General features: G+C 44.3%; 1 protein-coding gene across 5 annotated transcripts; it reads right to left on the reverse strand.

Annotated features, from left to right (window-relative positions):
* Nucleotides 1–600: 600 nt before the first annotated feature.
* Nucleotides 601–16,200, reverse strand: LOC311272909 (polyhomeotic-like protein 1; the record flags this gene model as incomplete). Of its 5 annotated transcripts, none has more annotated exons than XM_084379656.1 (14): nt 601–3,202; nt 3,377–3,584; nt 4,223–4,436; nt 5,839–5,926; nt 6,749–6,839; nt 6,936–7,259; nt 8,138–9,117; nt 9,582–9,663; nt 9,757–9,915; nt 10,060–10,188; nt 10,328–10,399; nt 11,146–11,262; nt 13,739–13,866; nt 16,002–16,200. In XM_084379656.1, 13 exons carry the CDS (start codon nt 13,862–13,864, stop codon nt 3,051–3,053), a joined length of 2,742 nt encoding a protein of 913 aa, XP_084235782.1. In that variant the 3' UTR covers nt 601–3,050. The 5 variants fall into 5 exon arrangements, with proteins under 5 accessions (XP_084235782.1, XP_084235783.1, XP_084235784.1 ...); XM_084379657.1 differs by having other exon boundaries at nt 11,152–11,262; nt 13,739–13,869; XM_084379658.1 differs by having other exon boundaries at nt 4,223–4,418; nt 13,739–13,869.
* Between the last annotated feature and the right edge of the window lie 350 nt (nt 16,201–16,550).

Raw genomic sequence — 16,550 nt, forward strand, 5'->3', positions numbered from 1 at the left:
TTCAAACGCATACTGAGCACCTCCTGCAGGGCTGTCATTATCAAGTGACTCAGCCCAGCAGGATCTTCTCAAGGACTCAAGTACTGATCCAGGTCGCAAAATACAGTGTGAACACCTATCACTAAATTCAAAGCTTGATAGCATGTATGGAGCCTAGAAATAGTCAACTTTAAAGGGCCAGTTCACCCCAAAATCAAAAGTACATATTTTGCCTCTTACCTGTAGTTACATTTATCCATCTAGATTGTTTTGGTGGGAGTTGCAGAGTTTTTGATATATCGGCTGTAGCTGCTCTCCAATATAATGCAACTAGATGACACATGTGGTGCTTCAGAGACACAAGCTGACTATGTTAGCTAATGTTACAGCTCCACCAAGGATGTTTACGTCCAGCACTGTTACGAGCCCGAGCCACTCATGAGTAGAAACGCACTTCCTTCACATGAAAGGTATGATCTGATTGGCTTTGTGACTCTGGGTTATTTATCCATGCAAAGTCTGACACGCAATATAAAATCAAAGCAATATATAAAAGTTAATCACCCGTTACGTGACATTTGTAGATCAGTTTCCATTTCAGGAATAAAAGCACAGACATCACAGTTTTAAAACAGTTCCTTGATTATTTATTTGCATGATAGTATTGTTAGCCTCTCCATGTCAAACTCAGTCCCTCCAAGATTTTGCAGTTTTTTTCTGATTATTGCAAGCAAACACATTTTAATTCTGGAGTAGCTTCTTTATTAAAACAAGTTTCTTATTTTGTGACAAAAAGTGCTACCTTTTTGGGAAAAGTCTCAGCGGTCTGCTTGTTAACAAACGTTTACACCGGTAATCACTGCACAACTGCAACGATTCAACTAAAAATGTTCGGCTAGCATCGCTTGTAATGAAGCACAAATGCCTTTTTTGGTTTTTACAATATACCGAGAGATCTGCTGATTTAAACACTCCAAAATCCTGGGGCGACTATGACATATAAACACACAGCTATCAACGAGATTATTATCCTTCTTGAAAGAAAAATGCTGTAATTTGCCACAGTCACTAACAATAAAGCCAAAGATAGCTAGCTAGAAAGGTAAATACTGTTGGTAGTTACACGCTATGTGACAAAGCTATGAGGAAGACAGCAAGTTTCCTTGATCAAGGTAGCTACTATTCAGTCACACTTTTTGGGAAAGGCAACGGATGTCATTGCTCGAAATAACAATCGTAAAAAAGTAAGCACTAATATAAAACAAGGAATGGTATGAAAAGCAGTTAAAAAACAGACAATCCTCATCTAAACCTATCGTAGAGACTAGTGAGAAAGGCCACAAGGTTCACAGAGAGATAACATGAGAAAACTCCTACGGTAAAAAGCTTAAACAAGGCAGTCCAGCAAACAAATGTGCATTTAAATATAAAGGCAAGTTTTACACTTATTACAGTATAGTTAAAGGTTTTCTCACTCACACACACTCATCCATTCGGGTATGATTTTTTTTTCTCCTCTCATCCATCCTAAACGTAGGTCCACACGGCTGCCAGACGACTTTTACTTCACCGATTCTCAGGTTTTTGTTCATGAATGTAGCTTTGAGATACTTCAAATTAACATCTTATCATCACATCTGCAGTTCACTTTTCATTCTTCATCTGTTTCAGCATTTTCTTTTTCAACTTTTTTTTTTTGTCACTTCACAAAATCAAGCCCATGACGTTACCCTTCACTCACACACTTCATACTTCTGATCAGGAGCAGCTGGTTGGACCATTTGGAAAAACATTACAATTTTGAAAAATTGCCTCACGGAACAAAACAGTCACAGATTTTTGCAGATTAGAGTCGGTTTAGAGTCAACAATGTGCTCTCTGTTAAAAAACTTGTAAAGGTCGGATCTCCTGGAGATACTGAGTGAAAAAACAGCATGTCGCGGTAGTGTCTGCTGTTGATGTGCTCTGTATGTAGAAATCTGGTGAGAAAACTTTATGCAACGTCAGTATTTATTTTTGCCTCGCTTGACATGTGAAACACTCTCTGAACCTTGAAGGATTTGGGTTTTAATTTCAGTACCCTGTACTTTAACTGTACCCTGTAAACTGCAGAATAGGCCACTTCCAAAATAAAAAGATGCCTCATGATGCCTATTCTGACACAATGATTATAATTTTGAAAGTTTTTACATACAGAATATTAAAGTTATAAATCACACACTGTAAGTGCTTTCCTTAGAATTTACTTCTTTACAATAAAACTTCAAAATGAACTTCACTTGACTGAAGTTTTGGGTAGATTTTAATTAAATTCTGCAGGTTTCTGTCCTAATTCTGTGCAGATTGTGGCTTAAATCAGGTTGTGAGGAGCCTCGATGAGAACATTCTTCTCAAACACAAGAAAAACAAGAATCTTGAATAAAGTTCGCTGCCCAAGAAGTTGGCAAATCTTTCAAAAATACTTTTCCTGTACAGTGTGATACAATGAATGAGTGAATGGCAGAAATATTAAATGTAACATAAAATGAAACACAATTAGCACAGCTTAAGTCAAAGCCTGTGAAAAGGGGGCAGCCCTATATGTGCATAACTTAAAAAAAAGTGGGAATCCTGTGCAAGTACACCCTGATTATACAACACAAGTGATATAATGCATTGAAAATACATTCAAAACCTTCATTTCTGCATTTTACAACACAGGCACAGGACTGAAATTGTGCATCTTAAAAGCAAAATGAAATCTCGGTGGAAACGTTTTCTGACTGCAGGTGCTGATTTTGCACCTTTTAGGGGAACATGAACCAAAATATAGTCCTGCAGTTTTTTAACTGACAGACTTGACAGATTTGCGAGGAACAATACTGTAACTGTATCATTCACACGACATGTGAAGATGTTGTCACGACGGGAACAAATCAACAACAGATTCAAGTGCTTCAAAATGCACTGTACCTCCTACATTCACCTGCTCTGGAACCAGTTCCACATCTCAACAGGGTGGAGACCAGGAGTTTGGGGTAAATGCCCAGGGCTTGACTTTGAACATGGCAGGACTTATGAAAACACTAATATCAGTCTCTCAGGTTGTTAATGTGGGCGCAGATCTTGAGGGCAGGACCGAGCTTGATGTTCATGGTGGACATGAGATGTTCCTCCTTCAGCAGCAGCAGGGCCTGACCGTCGATCTCCTGCGACAGGAACTGGGAGGCGAGCTCCTCACAGCCTGCGAAGAGGAGGAAGAGAGATGTAAACGGAGGAAGCAATATGGGGAAGGGGGACGAAACAAAGATAATGAAGAATAAAGGTGGAGTGAATCAACAACTGCAACTTATTATACATTGGCCTCTCATACTATCAAGTTAATTTTTCCTTAAAAACAGTCTTTCTTTCTCCCAACCTTGTAGTGAGGAAATAAACTGGGACACTTCCTCCACGCTCCACTGGCCGGGGCTCGCAGGCAGGCAGCTGGGTGCAGAGGTTTCTGTCGGGAGCGGCGGGGGCGGCTGGTGGCAGGAGGCCGAGGAGGCGGGCGAGAGGGACATGGGGTCGTCTTCATCTTCCTCTCCGCTGGACTCCTCCTCTGAATGGCTGGACTCTGAACGGCACTGTGGGGAGGAGGAGGAGAGGCGGAGGAGCCTGTGAGCAAGGCACTGGATGTTGTTGGATTGTTATCCCCAAAACCCCAAAACAGTTCGGTAGCATCGCACAGAGAGAAGGTGTGAGAGTGATTCTAGTTACGAGTGCAGCATGCAGTGCCGTGTTGCAGCCACTAGGGGGCAGACAGGCTTAACATGAATGACTGCTGTTGATGGATCCTAAAAACATCCTGCCTACTGTCTAAATGACTGTTTTTGTGATGATGTGTTTATGTGTAATATGTGGACGCCCTTGTTCTCACACAGATCTACAGCTGTTTTTATGGTCCTCCCAACTTTGCTACAACATTTTGAAGGAGACCCTTTTCTGTTTCAAAATGCCAATGCTTGCCGCATAAAGCCAGATGCTTAAATGCACAATATGTAATTTCTGTCTTTTTAATTTCTGCACATTTTGCCGAGTGTTGCGTCAGGAGAACCGGCAGACCTGCTGCTCAGCTTCTCACTGCCGGCTAGTTCTGGTAGAGTTGATCTGAATCTAAACGTTCCCTTTAAACGCCTCGCTGCCGTCGCTCACTATCTTACGGCTAATGTCAGGTGAAGTAACTAAAATTTATTTGTGTATGAAATGTTCTGTCCCCGCTCACCTTGACAGGTATGGGTCTCCCCGCTATCTTTGCGCTGGCTATTTCTGAGCTCGTCCTGCGGGGAACCCTCCGCCTGGCGATCCCTGCCTCCTCGTCGGAGTTGGAGAAGTGACCGTGGCCTTGATCCTGATCCGGAGCGTGACCCTGACTTTGACCCTGCCGCACGCAGAAATGCTGCCTGAAGCTGACGTTGTACCTGGGGAACCAATACATACTGTATCGTAGACAAAGAGTGACATATACGGTACTGAAGCCAAGACGAGCAACACATACAGTTTTTATCTCTTTGCGCCATACGAGGTATACAATCCATACGCATGTAGTGGGCAAAGGGACAAATGCAAAGCAGAAGCAGAGAATGTAAAAATCATAGGCTGTTTCAAACAATGCAGACAGTGCATTGTTTACATAGTGAAACACATTAAATACAACGTACATTTTAATATGGAGCAAATTCAAAAGAGACAAAAATTTACTGCACTGCATTTTGACATGAAAACAGACAAACGTTTACATGCCGTTTTTTGTAGTGAAGAGTGGATGTGGCACTATCACAGTACGCAAACATACGTGTAAAACATGAGAACATGAAACATACATGCTGGGAAATATGCAGCTGAAGCCACATAAGAACTTACACACTGCCGTCAAACTGTTTCCTCAATCGGTTTCTGAAAAGTCAGTTTTTTCTCATTAAAGGTGCAACATGTCAGAATTATGCCACCTGTCACACTTATCTTCCGAGCAAATGAGGGGCAGCGTATAACCAGAGTAACCGCTAACTGCTGCTAACTGTAGCTGCCGTCAGCTAGTTAGCTCAGCTGGCTGTGCAGCTAGCAGTCCTATTAGCTGACTCTGCTTGAGCCTTAAACAGCTGATTAGCATGCCAACTTTATTTATAACCTCTGCAACAGAACATATAAGCATCTTTGAAATAATGTCAACGCTGTTATTTCTTCACATTCTGGTGATTATTTTAGTTAAAGCAGACAAAATGTTTATTTTATGTTCATAAATGTATCTAGAGTTACTACTAGAACAGATTTACATGCTTTAATGCTCAAAAACACATCACTTGTCTGAAACATGCTCTTTTTTTTTTATCTCCTGTGTCTTTAAGGCCCCTCCCACTGAACACCTAGTCTGCTCTGATTGGTCAGCTCACACGTGCCTGACCCAGAACCACTAAACAACAGAGCAGCTGCGCTAAATCAATTTTTACATGATGAACATGCCACTAGGCATAAATTATGCAAATGTGTGACACGGTGATGTAATGTGATGTCACAAAGTAACAGAATTAAAGGCGGGACTACCGACGAGGTGTTTCAGGAGAGGTGTTTTCTGCGGGAGAGAGGAGCTTCTGTTGGACCGGACCTTTACATTTTTTACTTTCAAGACCTTTTACATGCACAAGAAGCTATAAAAAGGAAAATAAACAAAAATGCATAAGTCCTGCTTCAATGTTTGAATGTTTTAAACTAAACTTCTGACATATTGCACCTTTGAAATGACAGAGATCAGGCTACAGCGGCTGCAGCGCTCAGCAGTGCAGTGTTTTTTATTTCCAACATGGCTCCCGCTGCATATATTATATTTCATGCATGTTGAAGTACCTCTTGGCACAAGACATGGAGCAGAACCTTTTGGTGCCTCTGAACTGGCTGGCAGGAGCAAAGTTTTTACAGTACTCACACTTCAGCACTGAGGGGAGAGTTTGGAGGAGAAACAGAGCAGACGGTAAACATATCATTTCTATGACTGTGTACATAAATAACTGTGTTGCACCACTATAATGTTACATTACAAAATCCTGCGAATGCACTAAAATAGCTTCGAGATCATGTTTCTTTTTCTTCGTCATAACACCACAATGAAAGAAGACGACTGTAATATTTGACTTGTTGTTGTTAAGCTGCCTTCCAGTCAAAGTCGGAGGTGGGAAATTCCAGACTGAAGAGGGCGTAATTAAAACCTCTGTGCGTTCCTGTGGCCCGGCTCGGACAAACAAGGGTCAAACAACGGTCACGTTGTTGCACAGTGTAAAGTACTGCCAGATATAATTAACATAACACAGAGTCCATATCTGTGTTCTGTTGATCATATCTGGCGAGGTTAAAGGAACAGTTTACCCAAAAGTTAACATTCAGTCATTATGTCCTCATGCTGACGGAAAGTCTGGTGAAGTTACGTGGTCCAGCAACAACTGACGTAGCTGGGGACTTGTTTTAAAAAGTAAATAACTGATTAAAAAACATAAAATGACTCGTGTTGATGATGTTGTGTCAATAGCTCCATACAGCTGGAGTAATCCAAGTCTAAGCCGTGAGAAATTGTCACTTTAGCTACTAAGCTGAAATGGTTAGCACACTCCGATAACGCGGTTTGTGGACTACAAAACTTCCCCCGACTTTCCATGATTATAAAAAGTGAGTAGATAATGACTTAATTTTAATTTCTGGGTGAACTGTTCCTTTAAGCAAACAGGCAATGTTCTACCCTGCAGCAGTATTTGAGAGCAGTTACCTGTCGCTGTCGTGACTGTCTCTGATTGGTTAGTGTCCGGACTGTCGTTAGTTAAATCCTCACCAGTCGAGTCCTTTACTGAACCACACACCTGTGAATCAAACAGTAACAGAGTAAGAACAAAGGTTGGTGATTATTGTGTCATGCATGTGTCTCGTGCTAAAAACTACAAATCCCATGAACTCACAGGGAAAGGCTCTGCCCCTTCCTGGATGACGAAGCCCTCTATGAGGTGCGTTAGGACGTTGGGTTTCACCACAGCTTGTGGGGGAGGAGCTCTCTCCCCTTGGCCGCAGACCCCACGAGACACCGCCAGCACCGGGGAGGGAGAGGAGGAGGCTGGAGGAGGAGCACCAGAGCCTGGTGGGGAGGTGAGGGCTTCGATGGGATTGGTCGGGAGCGCTGAGGCGTGATCTCTGACTGGCTGGAGCCGTGGAGGGGAGGGGCCGTCCTCGTCATTGGCTGAGTTGGAGTCTGATTTTCTTTTTAGGGAGCCGGTCAACTGTTTTCCCTGAAAGACACAAACAGTTTGAACAGATGAACAGATGTAAAGACAACAGCACAGCTGGACTAAGAGCTGGTCATTAGGAATCGAAGGTAGCTCACTATACTCTATATTGCTGCAGCTAGCTTTGGCTGTAGCGACTATCTAGCAAGTATAGCAAGCCGATAGCAAGTACTGCATCGAGGGGAGTCACCACTGGCAACATGGCTCAGCTTGACCAGGAAACACAGCATCCTCCAGTAACATGCTTATAGGCAAGTATGTGAGCAACTACATTCATGACACAGCTGTTTGTCTACCTAAGTTTATCTCCAGACTTTGTATTCTAATGTTTGTTAAGGAAAACAGGTGCAGTATGGTGGAGTATGTTTTGTTTACTTGTTAGCATTAGGAGACAGCCAGGGCTAGCTGGTTAGCATGATAACCTCAGTAGATATCTCTGCAAGACAATACATAGACATCTATGTCATAACGTCAACACTACAATTCTGGCCGTATCTTCCAAATTTCTAATACGTCTACATCACAATTGTTTTTTGTTTTTACTTTTAAAGCCCTAAATCACACGTTTGCCTCAAAGGCTTAAACATCTGCAGAGTACTTGACGCCCTCTATTTAGAAACTTCTGTTTAGATAAGAAATAAAACTTGCACTCTTGTACAGAGTAGACAGACTGAAGACAGAGAACTACAAAGTGGTAAAAAGTACTGGGAATGGATGAAATATACTAGGGAAGAAGTGAAAATGAAAGCTGTGCCAACAAAAGTCCTTTAAACCGCCTCAAACTGAAAGTAAATAAACTGCTGTGAAATTAAATTTCATCTGGAAACACTTGTTCAGTGAGGAGTGATGTAATCTTGACTACATGGCAGTAATCAGCTGACCTGCGGTGTCTGACTTCCTGATGAGTCTCCGTTGGTGGTCACACCAGCTGATGCTCCTCTCTGCTCTTCTGTCACCAGGGGGAGGGAGAGGGAGGAGCGGGACATGGAGGCGGGAGGAGAGGAGACGGTGGTGGACTGGGAGGAGGCGGGGCTCGAAGCCAGGGATCCGTTCTGTGACTGTCCAGAGCTCTGATTGGCCTGCGGATGCACCTGAGAGACCTGAGCCAACGGGGGAGCCTCCTGCGGCGACTGAAGCGTCTTTAGCCCCACCCCTCTGCCCACGACGCCGCCCTCCCTGGAAGCGATGGACGCCACCATGGTGAGCAGGCTGGACGAGCTGCTGAGGACGGCGGCTCCTTCCTGGCAGCAGCTGCCCCGGGCCAGAGCCAGAGCCTGGGTGTTTCCCAGAGTGCTCTGTCTCGCACCCACGATCTGGACCGGGATGTGTGGCGGCTGGGGTGGCTGGGCGGAGCTACTGGTGGGCGGCGGGGCAGGCAGGATGGGAGGGGGGTTCCTAGAAGGCAGCTGGAGGGGCAGCCGGAGCCCCTGAAGAGTTTTAGGCTGGATGGGGATGGGTCCATTGCCGTGGCCCGATTTCTCCCCGCCGAGCGAGGTCTTCTGCAGAGGCTGCACCACCAGCGTCTGAGCGTTGACCGCCGGTTTGATGGTCGCCGTGCCAACAGGATACCCATGAGGCTGGGATGTCGCGCTGGACGTTAGGACCAGAGTGTGTGCTGTTGTGGGAGCTGTGGTTCCCGTGGTGAGAGTCCGGGTCCCGTGAAGCAGGAGCTGCGAGAGAGGGATGGAGGAGGTGGAGGACGAGGAGGAGGCACCAGAGGAGGAGGAAGGGTGGGCTTTGAGGTTGGTCGGCTGGGGGTACGTGGGGATTTTGATGTGGGGCGGCTGAGGCTGAGGCTGGCTCGGCTTCGTGGGGGACTGGTTGTTGGACTGGTGGGAGGGCTGGACCAGGGAGTAGGCAGCTGGAAGACGAGAGAGTAAAACAGGTTACACACCAACATTTATGACACTTTAACTGGCAGCGAAAACAAGCTGTAAACACACCACCCCATGTGATTATCACCTTATAAACTCCATATGGGCACTTGTTGGCAAACAGACATATTACACATTCAGCTTTCACTTGGACTCGTGTTTCTGGCCATCTGATGAATGATAAGTCCAATATTCATTTTCCTTCTCGCTGCAGTGCGAACCCATCGGTTTGTTGAGGAAGATATCCTGATTGGATCTGACTGAGAACCTGAGGACACGCTGTGGTAGCGTGTTGTCAATCAAAAGGTAGCCACGCCCTAACGCAGACCCTGCTTTATCATAAATGGGACCATATTGTACGAAATGAACATCATGCTGTGTTGAAGAAGACTTGAAACTAGAGATTGAGACCATAAACTCATGTGGAGTTCAGTTTCCTCCTGACTCCTACCTGAGTCACTCCTCTCTGGGGCTTCAGTCTTTACACCGACGCCTTTGGTACCGGACACACCTCGCATGGCCAGATTCTGGACCTGGAGACAGGAAGGAGGGGAAGCACAAACACGAAGGTCAAACTGTGGCAAGAGTCAAAGTTAGTACCCTCCTCCGTTCATCGTTCCACAAACCTGGTCATTATCTGATTGGCTGCTGGAAGAGGAAGTTTGTGTCACTTCCTGCTGCTGAGCCTGTGGCTGCTGGGTGACGGTTGCCACGGCAGCGGTTGCTGTGTTGCCAGGCATAAAGATGAGCTGCGAGGAGATGGGGGCCCTGAGGGAGCGGTTGACCTGCAGGACGACAGGACGGCATCAAACACAGGTGCTAAACGAATACTGCAGTCTGTGAAGTATGCGCTGCACAGCAGAGGGCATACGCTGATATACTCACATTTACATTTAATATATTCATGTCAAAGTCACAGAGAAACTCACCCTCAGGTACATTTGTCCCTGTCCCCCTGCCGTCCCACTCAGCAGCACCGACTGGCTGATCGTGGACGTTGCTGAGGCCCCTATGGGACGGCTGCTGGTTGTCGACCCTGATCCAGACGTTACGCTGGCCTGTCAGACGATAATGAGCAACTTCAGTGAGGCGAAGTTATGCTGTTTTGTGGTGCATTAGTCAAAAGAGTCCATTGGGAGGAAATGTTAACATGTCACCACAGTGCTGGTGCGGTCTGACCAGGAAGAGAGTACATACAGCTGTGGTGCTGGTGGTCTGAGAAGAGCTGCTGCTGGAGGGACTTGACTGACGACTGGCTGCCAGAGTAGCCTGGGAGGAAGAGGAAGAGGGGGAAGAAGAGTTTCTGGTTTCATTACATCCACAGTACTGATGATATATTTATTTTGCCTCAATATAAACTCTCTTAAAAACTACATAATCCCCTTAAGGAAACAACTTCTGCATGATGTTTTACATTTTTTCTCTTCACTTTAGCCGACTGAAACTGCACTTTGACCTCACTTTTGTTTATTTACATTTATTATTTTCTGTATTTTTATTGTTTCGAGTCAACAAAGAAACGTTGTGGGGTCAAAACACAATAACAATGAAATCCTTATAAAATGTTCTCATGTGACTTACACACCCGTAGTGTTGTCAAATAGATTAGTGCATTACAATTGTGATACCGGGATTTTTCCTCAGACTATAACTTCACCATCAAACTCTGTAATTGTCAGATAATTGTATAAATAGTCCAATAAACAAACACTGTACAACTCCAAGCTGCTGGACACTATGTAACAATGTGATGTGACAGTGGAGCAGTTAGAAATGTGGCTCTTTGTTTGAGTCACAGACTTAATATATTTTGACCACGTCCAGTCGAGCTCACAGCAAATTAGATTTTTCTTCCATCTTGTTTGTTTTCTTGTCGGCCTGGTTTATTCGGATGATGTCATCTCATTTTGTTCTGTGTTTCCTGATTTATTAGATCAGCCGTCTGATTTATTTCCCGTCTTGCATGTTTTTTTTTCTGTCTCTGCGAGGCAGTATTATGAACGACATGCACACACCTTTACCTGTTGCACAGCTGCCAGGTTCTGCAGCTGGGCGTTGTTGATCTGCTGTTGCAGCATCAGCTGCTGGAAGTACTGAGCTGCATTGGGCTGCCTCTGTAACGCCTGCAGGGCCTGGAGGGAGGAGGAGAGCAGACAAATGAGAAATCAAGGGGCAGCAAAGAAAATGGAGGAAGAGAGGAGAGAGAAGAAGGAAGAAAGGAGGACATGAAGAAGAGACAGAGAGGAAGCAAGATGGATGTACTGGAGGATGATGAACGAGACAACTCGAGAAGCAGAGCTGGAGCTAACAACAAGATAAGGATGTGGAGGTAAAAGTAGGAGACTTGGAAGATAAAGGAAGTTCAGTGGCATGAAAAATGAGAGAATAAGGAAGAGGAGAAACGAGGGCAGGGGCAGCGGAGAGGGAGGGACGCTGTAGCCGAGCGTAAAGCCGGCTGCCAGCTGCCTGATGTATGAGCAGAGGCTCGTACTGTAATAAGTTGAGGGATGAAAGCGAGCGCGGCGGGCTGGATTAGTGCGTTCAGGGTGACAAAGACAGATGGCTGTGCAGGGTGACAGAAGCCTGGGAAAATTACACAGAGCCTCCATCAGCCCGGCACGACTCCATCTCTCTCTCCACCTCTCAGCTCTTCATCACTTTCCACCCATCAGCTTAAATACACATAAATCAGAGAATATAAAGACGAACACGAGTGTCCGCCTGCTGTCGCTCAGACACACAAACAAGCTCCGTTCACACCTCAACAACAATACAAATACTGTGTGTTTGTGATGTGAAAGCTTCCAGACGACATCAATGACAAAATGGCAGCACTGAAACGTGAACCCATAAACAAAAAGACCGACGGCACAACAATTACATTCCCTATTCCGACCTTAAATCCTCTCAGCCAGATTTTCACTACTAGAAATAATAAGCTATATTATAATGAATGCATTAATGTCATCTAATCTCATCTAGAGGAAGTAGATTTATAGTTTTAATCACTTCTTTTAATTTTACGAGAACAGCCAAAAGCTTCCTGAAGTCTCATTTTGTTAAATCGAGACCTGAATCACATTTTCATGTGCTCTCGGCTCCCCAGGCTCGCAGCCTACTTGTGGTTCTTGTTCCAATGCTCCAGTTAAGAGATTTTTTTGCGAGGACATTCGTTACCTCCAGCAGGAAACGACACCGGCCGAATCTTTTTCATTTTCATTCACTGTAATAATCGTCGACTCTGCCTCTCAGCTACTGGACCATCATCCTCTGGGTGGAAGTGATGCACAGGTTGGTGTTTGGGGGGAAAGAGTAAGGAATGGCTGATCTTTACATGGAGGAGATGTACAGTGTTTCAGGAGTGAGGCGGAAAAATTAAGCGAACTGCAGGAGAAGCCGGTAAAATGCGTCTCAAACGGACCGTTATGAATAAATCTCTGTGGTGTTGCAGGGATGCCCCGGCCTACACATCATATATTCTCTCTATTAAAGTCTATTTATAATAGACTTGTGCAAAAATCTGATCATTACTTTTATTTTTTTCTGTAAAAATGATCATTCTCACTAAAATTTTTGATTAAAATATGATTTTTGGTTTCAGCTGTATTCAGTAGGTGGAAAGTTGAGCAGTGAAACCTTTGACTGAACCAGATAAAAGCTAATAAAACTATAAAATCTATGTATGAGTTTTACTCATGTCATGTTTTGTCACATCATCGACTTTCTTCCTCAATCCGACTCACCGTTACGTTGTATAACTCGTACACAACTCTACAAAATATTTACCAAACGTGTCATCGTTTGGCAGAAGTGTCACATATCAAATGTTTAACGAGGACAGATTAACCCACGAGGGGTTACGTCAGGACAGATATAATCTGTAGATCTCCCTGCTGATGAAGAAATCTTCCATCAGTCACAGGATGCAGTTGCCATCATTACTGGTGAGGCTGCACAATTTGGCGATTACTTTGACAACTACTGCGACGTTGATACGAGCCATGAATTTACTGGGAATTATCATTTTTGCAGTTTAATCTCGCTGCAAAAACATAAAAATGACGATGTGATTTTTGTTTTCCCGTACATCTGGAGAACGTGATGTCATGGCTGGAGCATCTTATAATTGCATGTTGTGACATATTTTACCTTCATCTGAAATTACAGCCTCTGAGATCTGAATAAAATTCTGCAGCCCCTAAATTACCGGCAACACAGAAGATGAGCTGAGTCAGCACGGGCACACAGAAGTGAAACATAAACAACATACATTTTTTATTTTATGCGTTTCACACTTTTAAAAACGGTGGGTTGTAATCATTGTTGTAACTTGTGAACTTTTCGGGAAGACTGAATGTGTAAACGGTAAATATTAGTACTGAGATTTAGACTTTTCTTCAGCCGAAACTCAGGAGATCAACACGCATCCGAGCAGAACCAAAGCCTGGAAACTGTAAACAAAGCTTTACCAGGCGCCCGCACACACACACACACACACACACACACACACACACACACACACACACACACCCACACACACACACACCCACACACACACACACACCCACACACACACACACACACACACACACACACACACACACCTACCTGCACGGCCTGTCTTTCATACAGCGACATGGAGTTCATCGGAGAGGGGCGGGAGCTGGTCCCAGACGCAGCGCTCCCATTGGTGGAGGCCCCCTGCTGGTTCTGCTGCTCTCCATCCGTCTCCATGGCTGCTGAGGGAGACACGGAGGAGCCGTCCATCAGTCACAACACAAGACAGAAACACACACACACACACACACACTCCACTTACTCTGAGAGGCCAGCTGATGATAAACAGCCCGTCACTGCTCCCGACACACACACACACACACACACACACACACACACACACTCTGAGTCCATGTTTCACTGACGTAAACACTGACTGATGGAGTCCTGCTCACACTTTTCTTCTGACACTTCAACATCTTTAAATTTCACCGTTTTTCTGCATCGCAGCTGAATAATTCAGTGTCTCACAAACTGTTTTTTTCTCGCAGGAAAGCAAAACCGTTTTGTGCATTTTACAACCTTATTACAAACGTGTTTGATGAATCATTAACCGAGTAATTGCCGTAAAAAATGTAACCAATTAAAATTGATTTTTACGAATGTACACAATGTTGAAGCGTCAGCGTTCATTTGAGGACATTTGTAACACTGATGTACAGAAATTCACATAAAATACAAATAAAATGTGTATTATTATTATTACAGGATATACAGTCTGTACATAAATCCAAAACAACTTCACAAATGTGTTCAGACATTAACAGGGAGGATTAAAATGCTGAATACTTGACATTTTTTTTTATGTCTGGTGGATTAGTGGATCACAATTTATCACCAAATGGTCATTAACACTAATCATACCACTGATAGTGGGGCAAAAAAATCTGTTTTTAAATGAAAACAGACCAAACAGATAGAAAATATGAGGCAGTGATGGAAGAGCAGGTGGGAAGATCCAACATCTGACACTGAGACTGAAATCCATCCACAAGTCGGCCTCTGATAATTAGAGACGAATGTTTATACACAGAACATACTGGGACCAGACTGATACAGGACTTTTCAAGATGATACCGATATAACTTTATATAATTAAATAAACTCTACAACATATCGGCTGACATTAGAGTTTTTCATGAACACACAAGGTAAACAAACAGGAGGAGTGTCATATTTTACAGATACACTTGTCAGCGCTCTGTTGACGAACCATGTAACAGCGAGACGTGTGTCTGGTATTTCTACGATGTCTTGTGACTGACACACAAATATTGATAAACCTCTGATCAGCTAATATTGACCTGTATTTTGAAATCTGCAATTTTATTTTATTTTTTTTAGGGATGCACGATATGGATTTTACGGCCGATACTGATTATAATTTCACATTTTTTGTATTTTAAAATTAAGTTCCTAACCTGTAGTGTTTACAGCCCTGAGGGGAAACTGTGTGCAGCCGTTTGACATTATGAGTGCGACATCAGCATGTTTGTTGTTCTTCTCTGTTTATTACCTGCTCACAAACCAACTTTAAAGGTGCATGCCGCCACATACTGCGTGTAAACGCTGCACTTGTTAAGTCGACTAAAGCAATTTGGCTTTGCATTATCGGTTCTATTTATCGGCTATAATTTCCTTATCTGACCGGCCGATGATCGTGCACCCCTACATTTTTTTTAACCTGCATCTTAGCAGAGATAGAAGCAGAATTAAAATGATTTTCCTTCGTGCAAAAGACCCGGGCTGCTGCAAACAACAATATAAATGCATAAACAAAAAAAACATACAGGCTGTGTGCACAATACTTTTATCTTTATGTTTTATCACATTAACACACTATTTATTTTTATTCATCTATCATTATTATTATTATTATTATTATTATTATTACTATTACTATTATTATTATTACATTATTGTTATTATGCTGTCCTACTTTAACCTCCTCTGCACTGACTCTGGATCTGTTTAGATCTGGTGTTGTATCCATTACATCTCAGCAGCAGTCTATCATTATTACCCCCCTCCTACACACACACACACACACACACACACACACACACACACACCATCCTGTCCCAGCACCAACAGTCTGCATCGACCATCACACACACACACACACACACACACACACACTCAGCTGGTGTATCCTCGCTGTTAGCCTAGCTGCTCTCCTCCATGTTTCAGCCCAGTCAACACCGGAGGCTACTCCTCCTAGCATCCCGCTAACCGCTGCTGCTGTCTGGCTCGTTAACTGAGGAGGTGGAGGTGGAGGGGAGGGGGGAGGTGGCGGCTCTCGGTCCGTCCTTACCGTCACCGGTCCGGGTTTCTCAGCCTCCTCCTGCAACCGGCTGCCCGCTGCAAACCGTGTCCGGGGCCGCTGGTGGGCCTGTGCAGCCCGCTGGTGCTGCTCGGTCTGTATTGTGTGCAGGACGCAGCAGCAGCAGCAGCAGTGCTTTTACTGTTTTGCATAAATTTGCAGCTGATGTGTTGTTGGAGGGCAACGCCTCCTTTTCTCCGCTGCTCTGCCTTTTCCGGCGCGACGGGATGACGGAGCAGCAGGACGGGGGGGAGAGGATGGAGGAGGGGGGAGACAGGCTTCCCCCCCCCCCCCCCGGTTCAGTCTGTCTGGGCCGGACCAGGTGTTACAACACTTTGTTGTGACCCAGTTACTGCAGGATCCTCCTGATCTCAACCCCCTGAACATCCTGACCACAGTGCAAATGCAAGCAAACACAAAATGCTTCATAATTTTGATTTATATGTGGAAATAGAAATCAGCAGCAATATAGCACCAATAAAAAATATTGATCAGGATGTCCTGGAAAACCTGGAAAACAGTCATGGAAAACGAGAGAAA

This window comes from Pagrus pagrus, assembly GCF_965226575.1.
Source record: "Pagrus pagrus genome assembly, chromosome: 17".
Taxonomy (NCBI): domain Eukaryota; kingdom Metazoa; phylum Chordata; class Actinopteri; order Spariformes; family Sparidae; genus Pagrus; species Pagrus pagrus.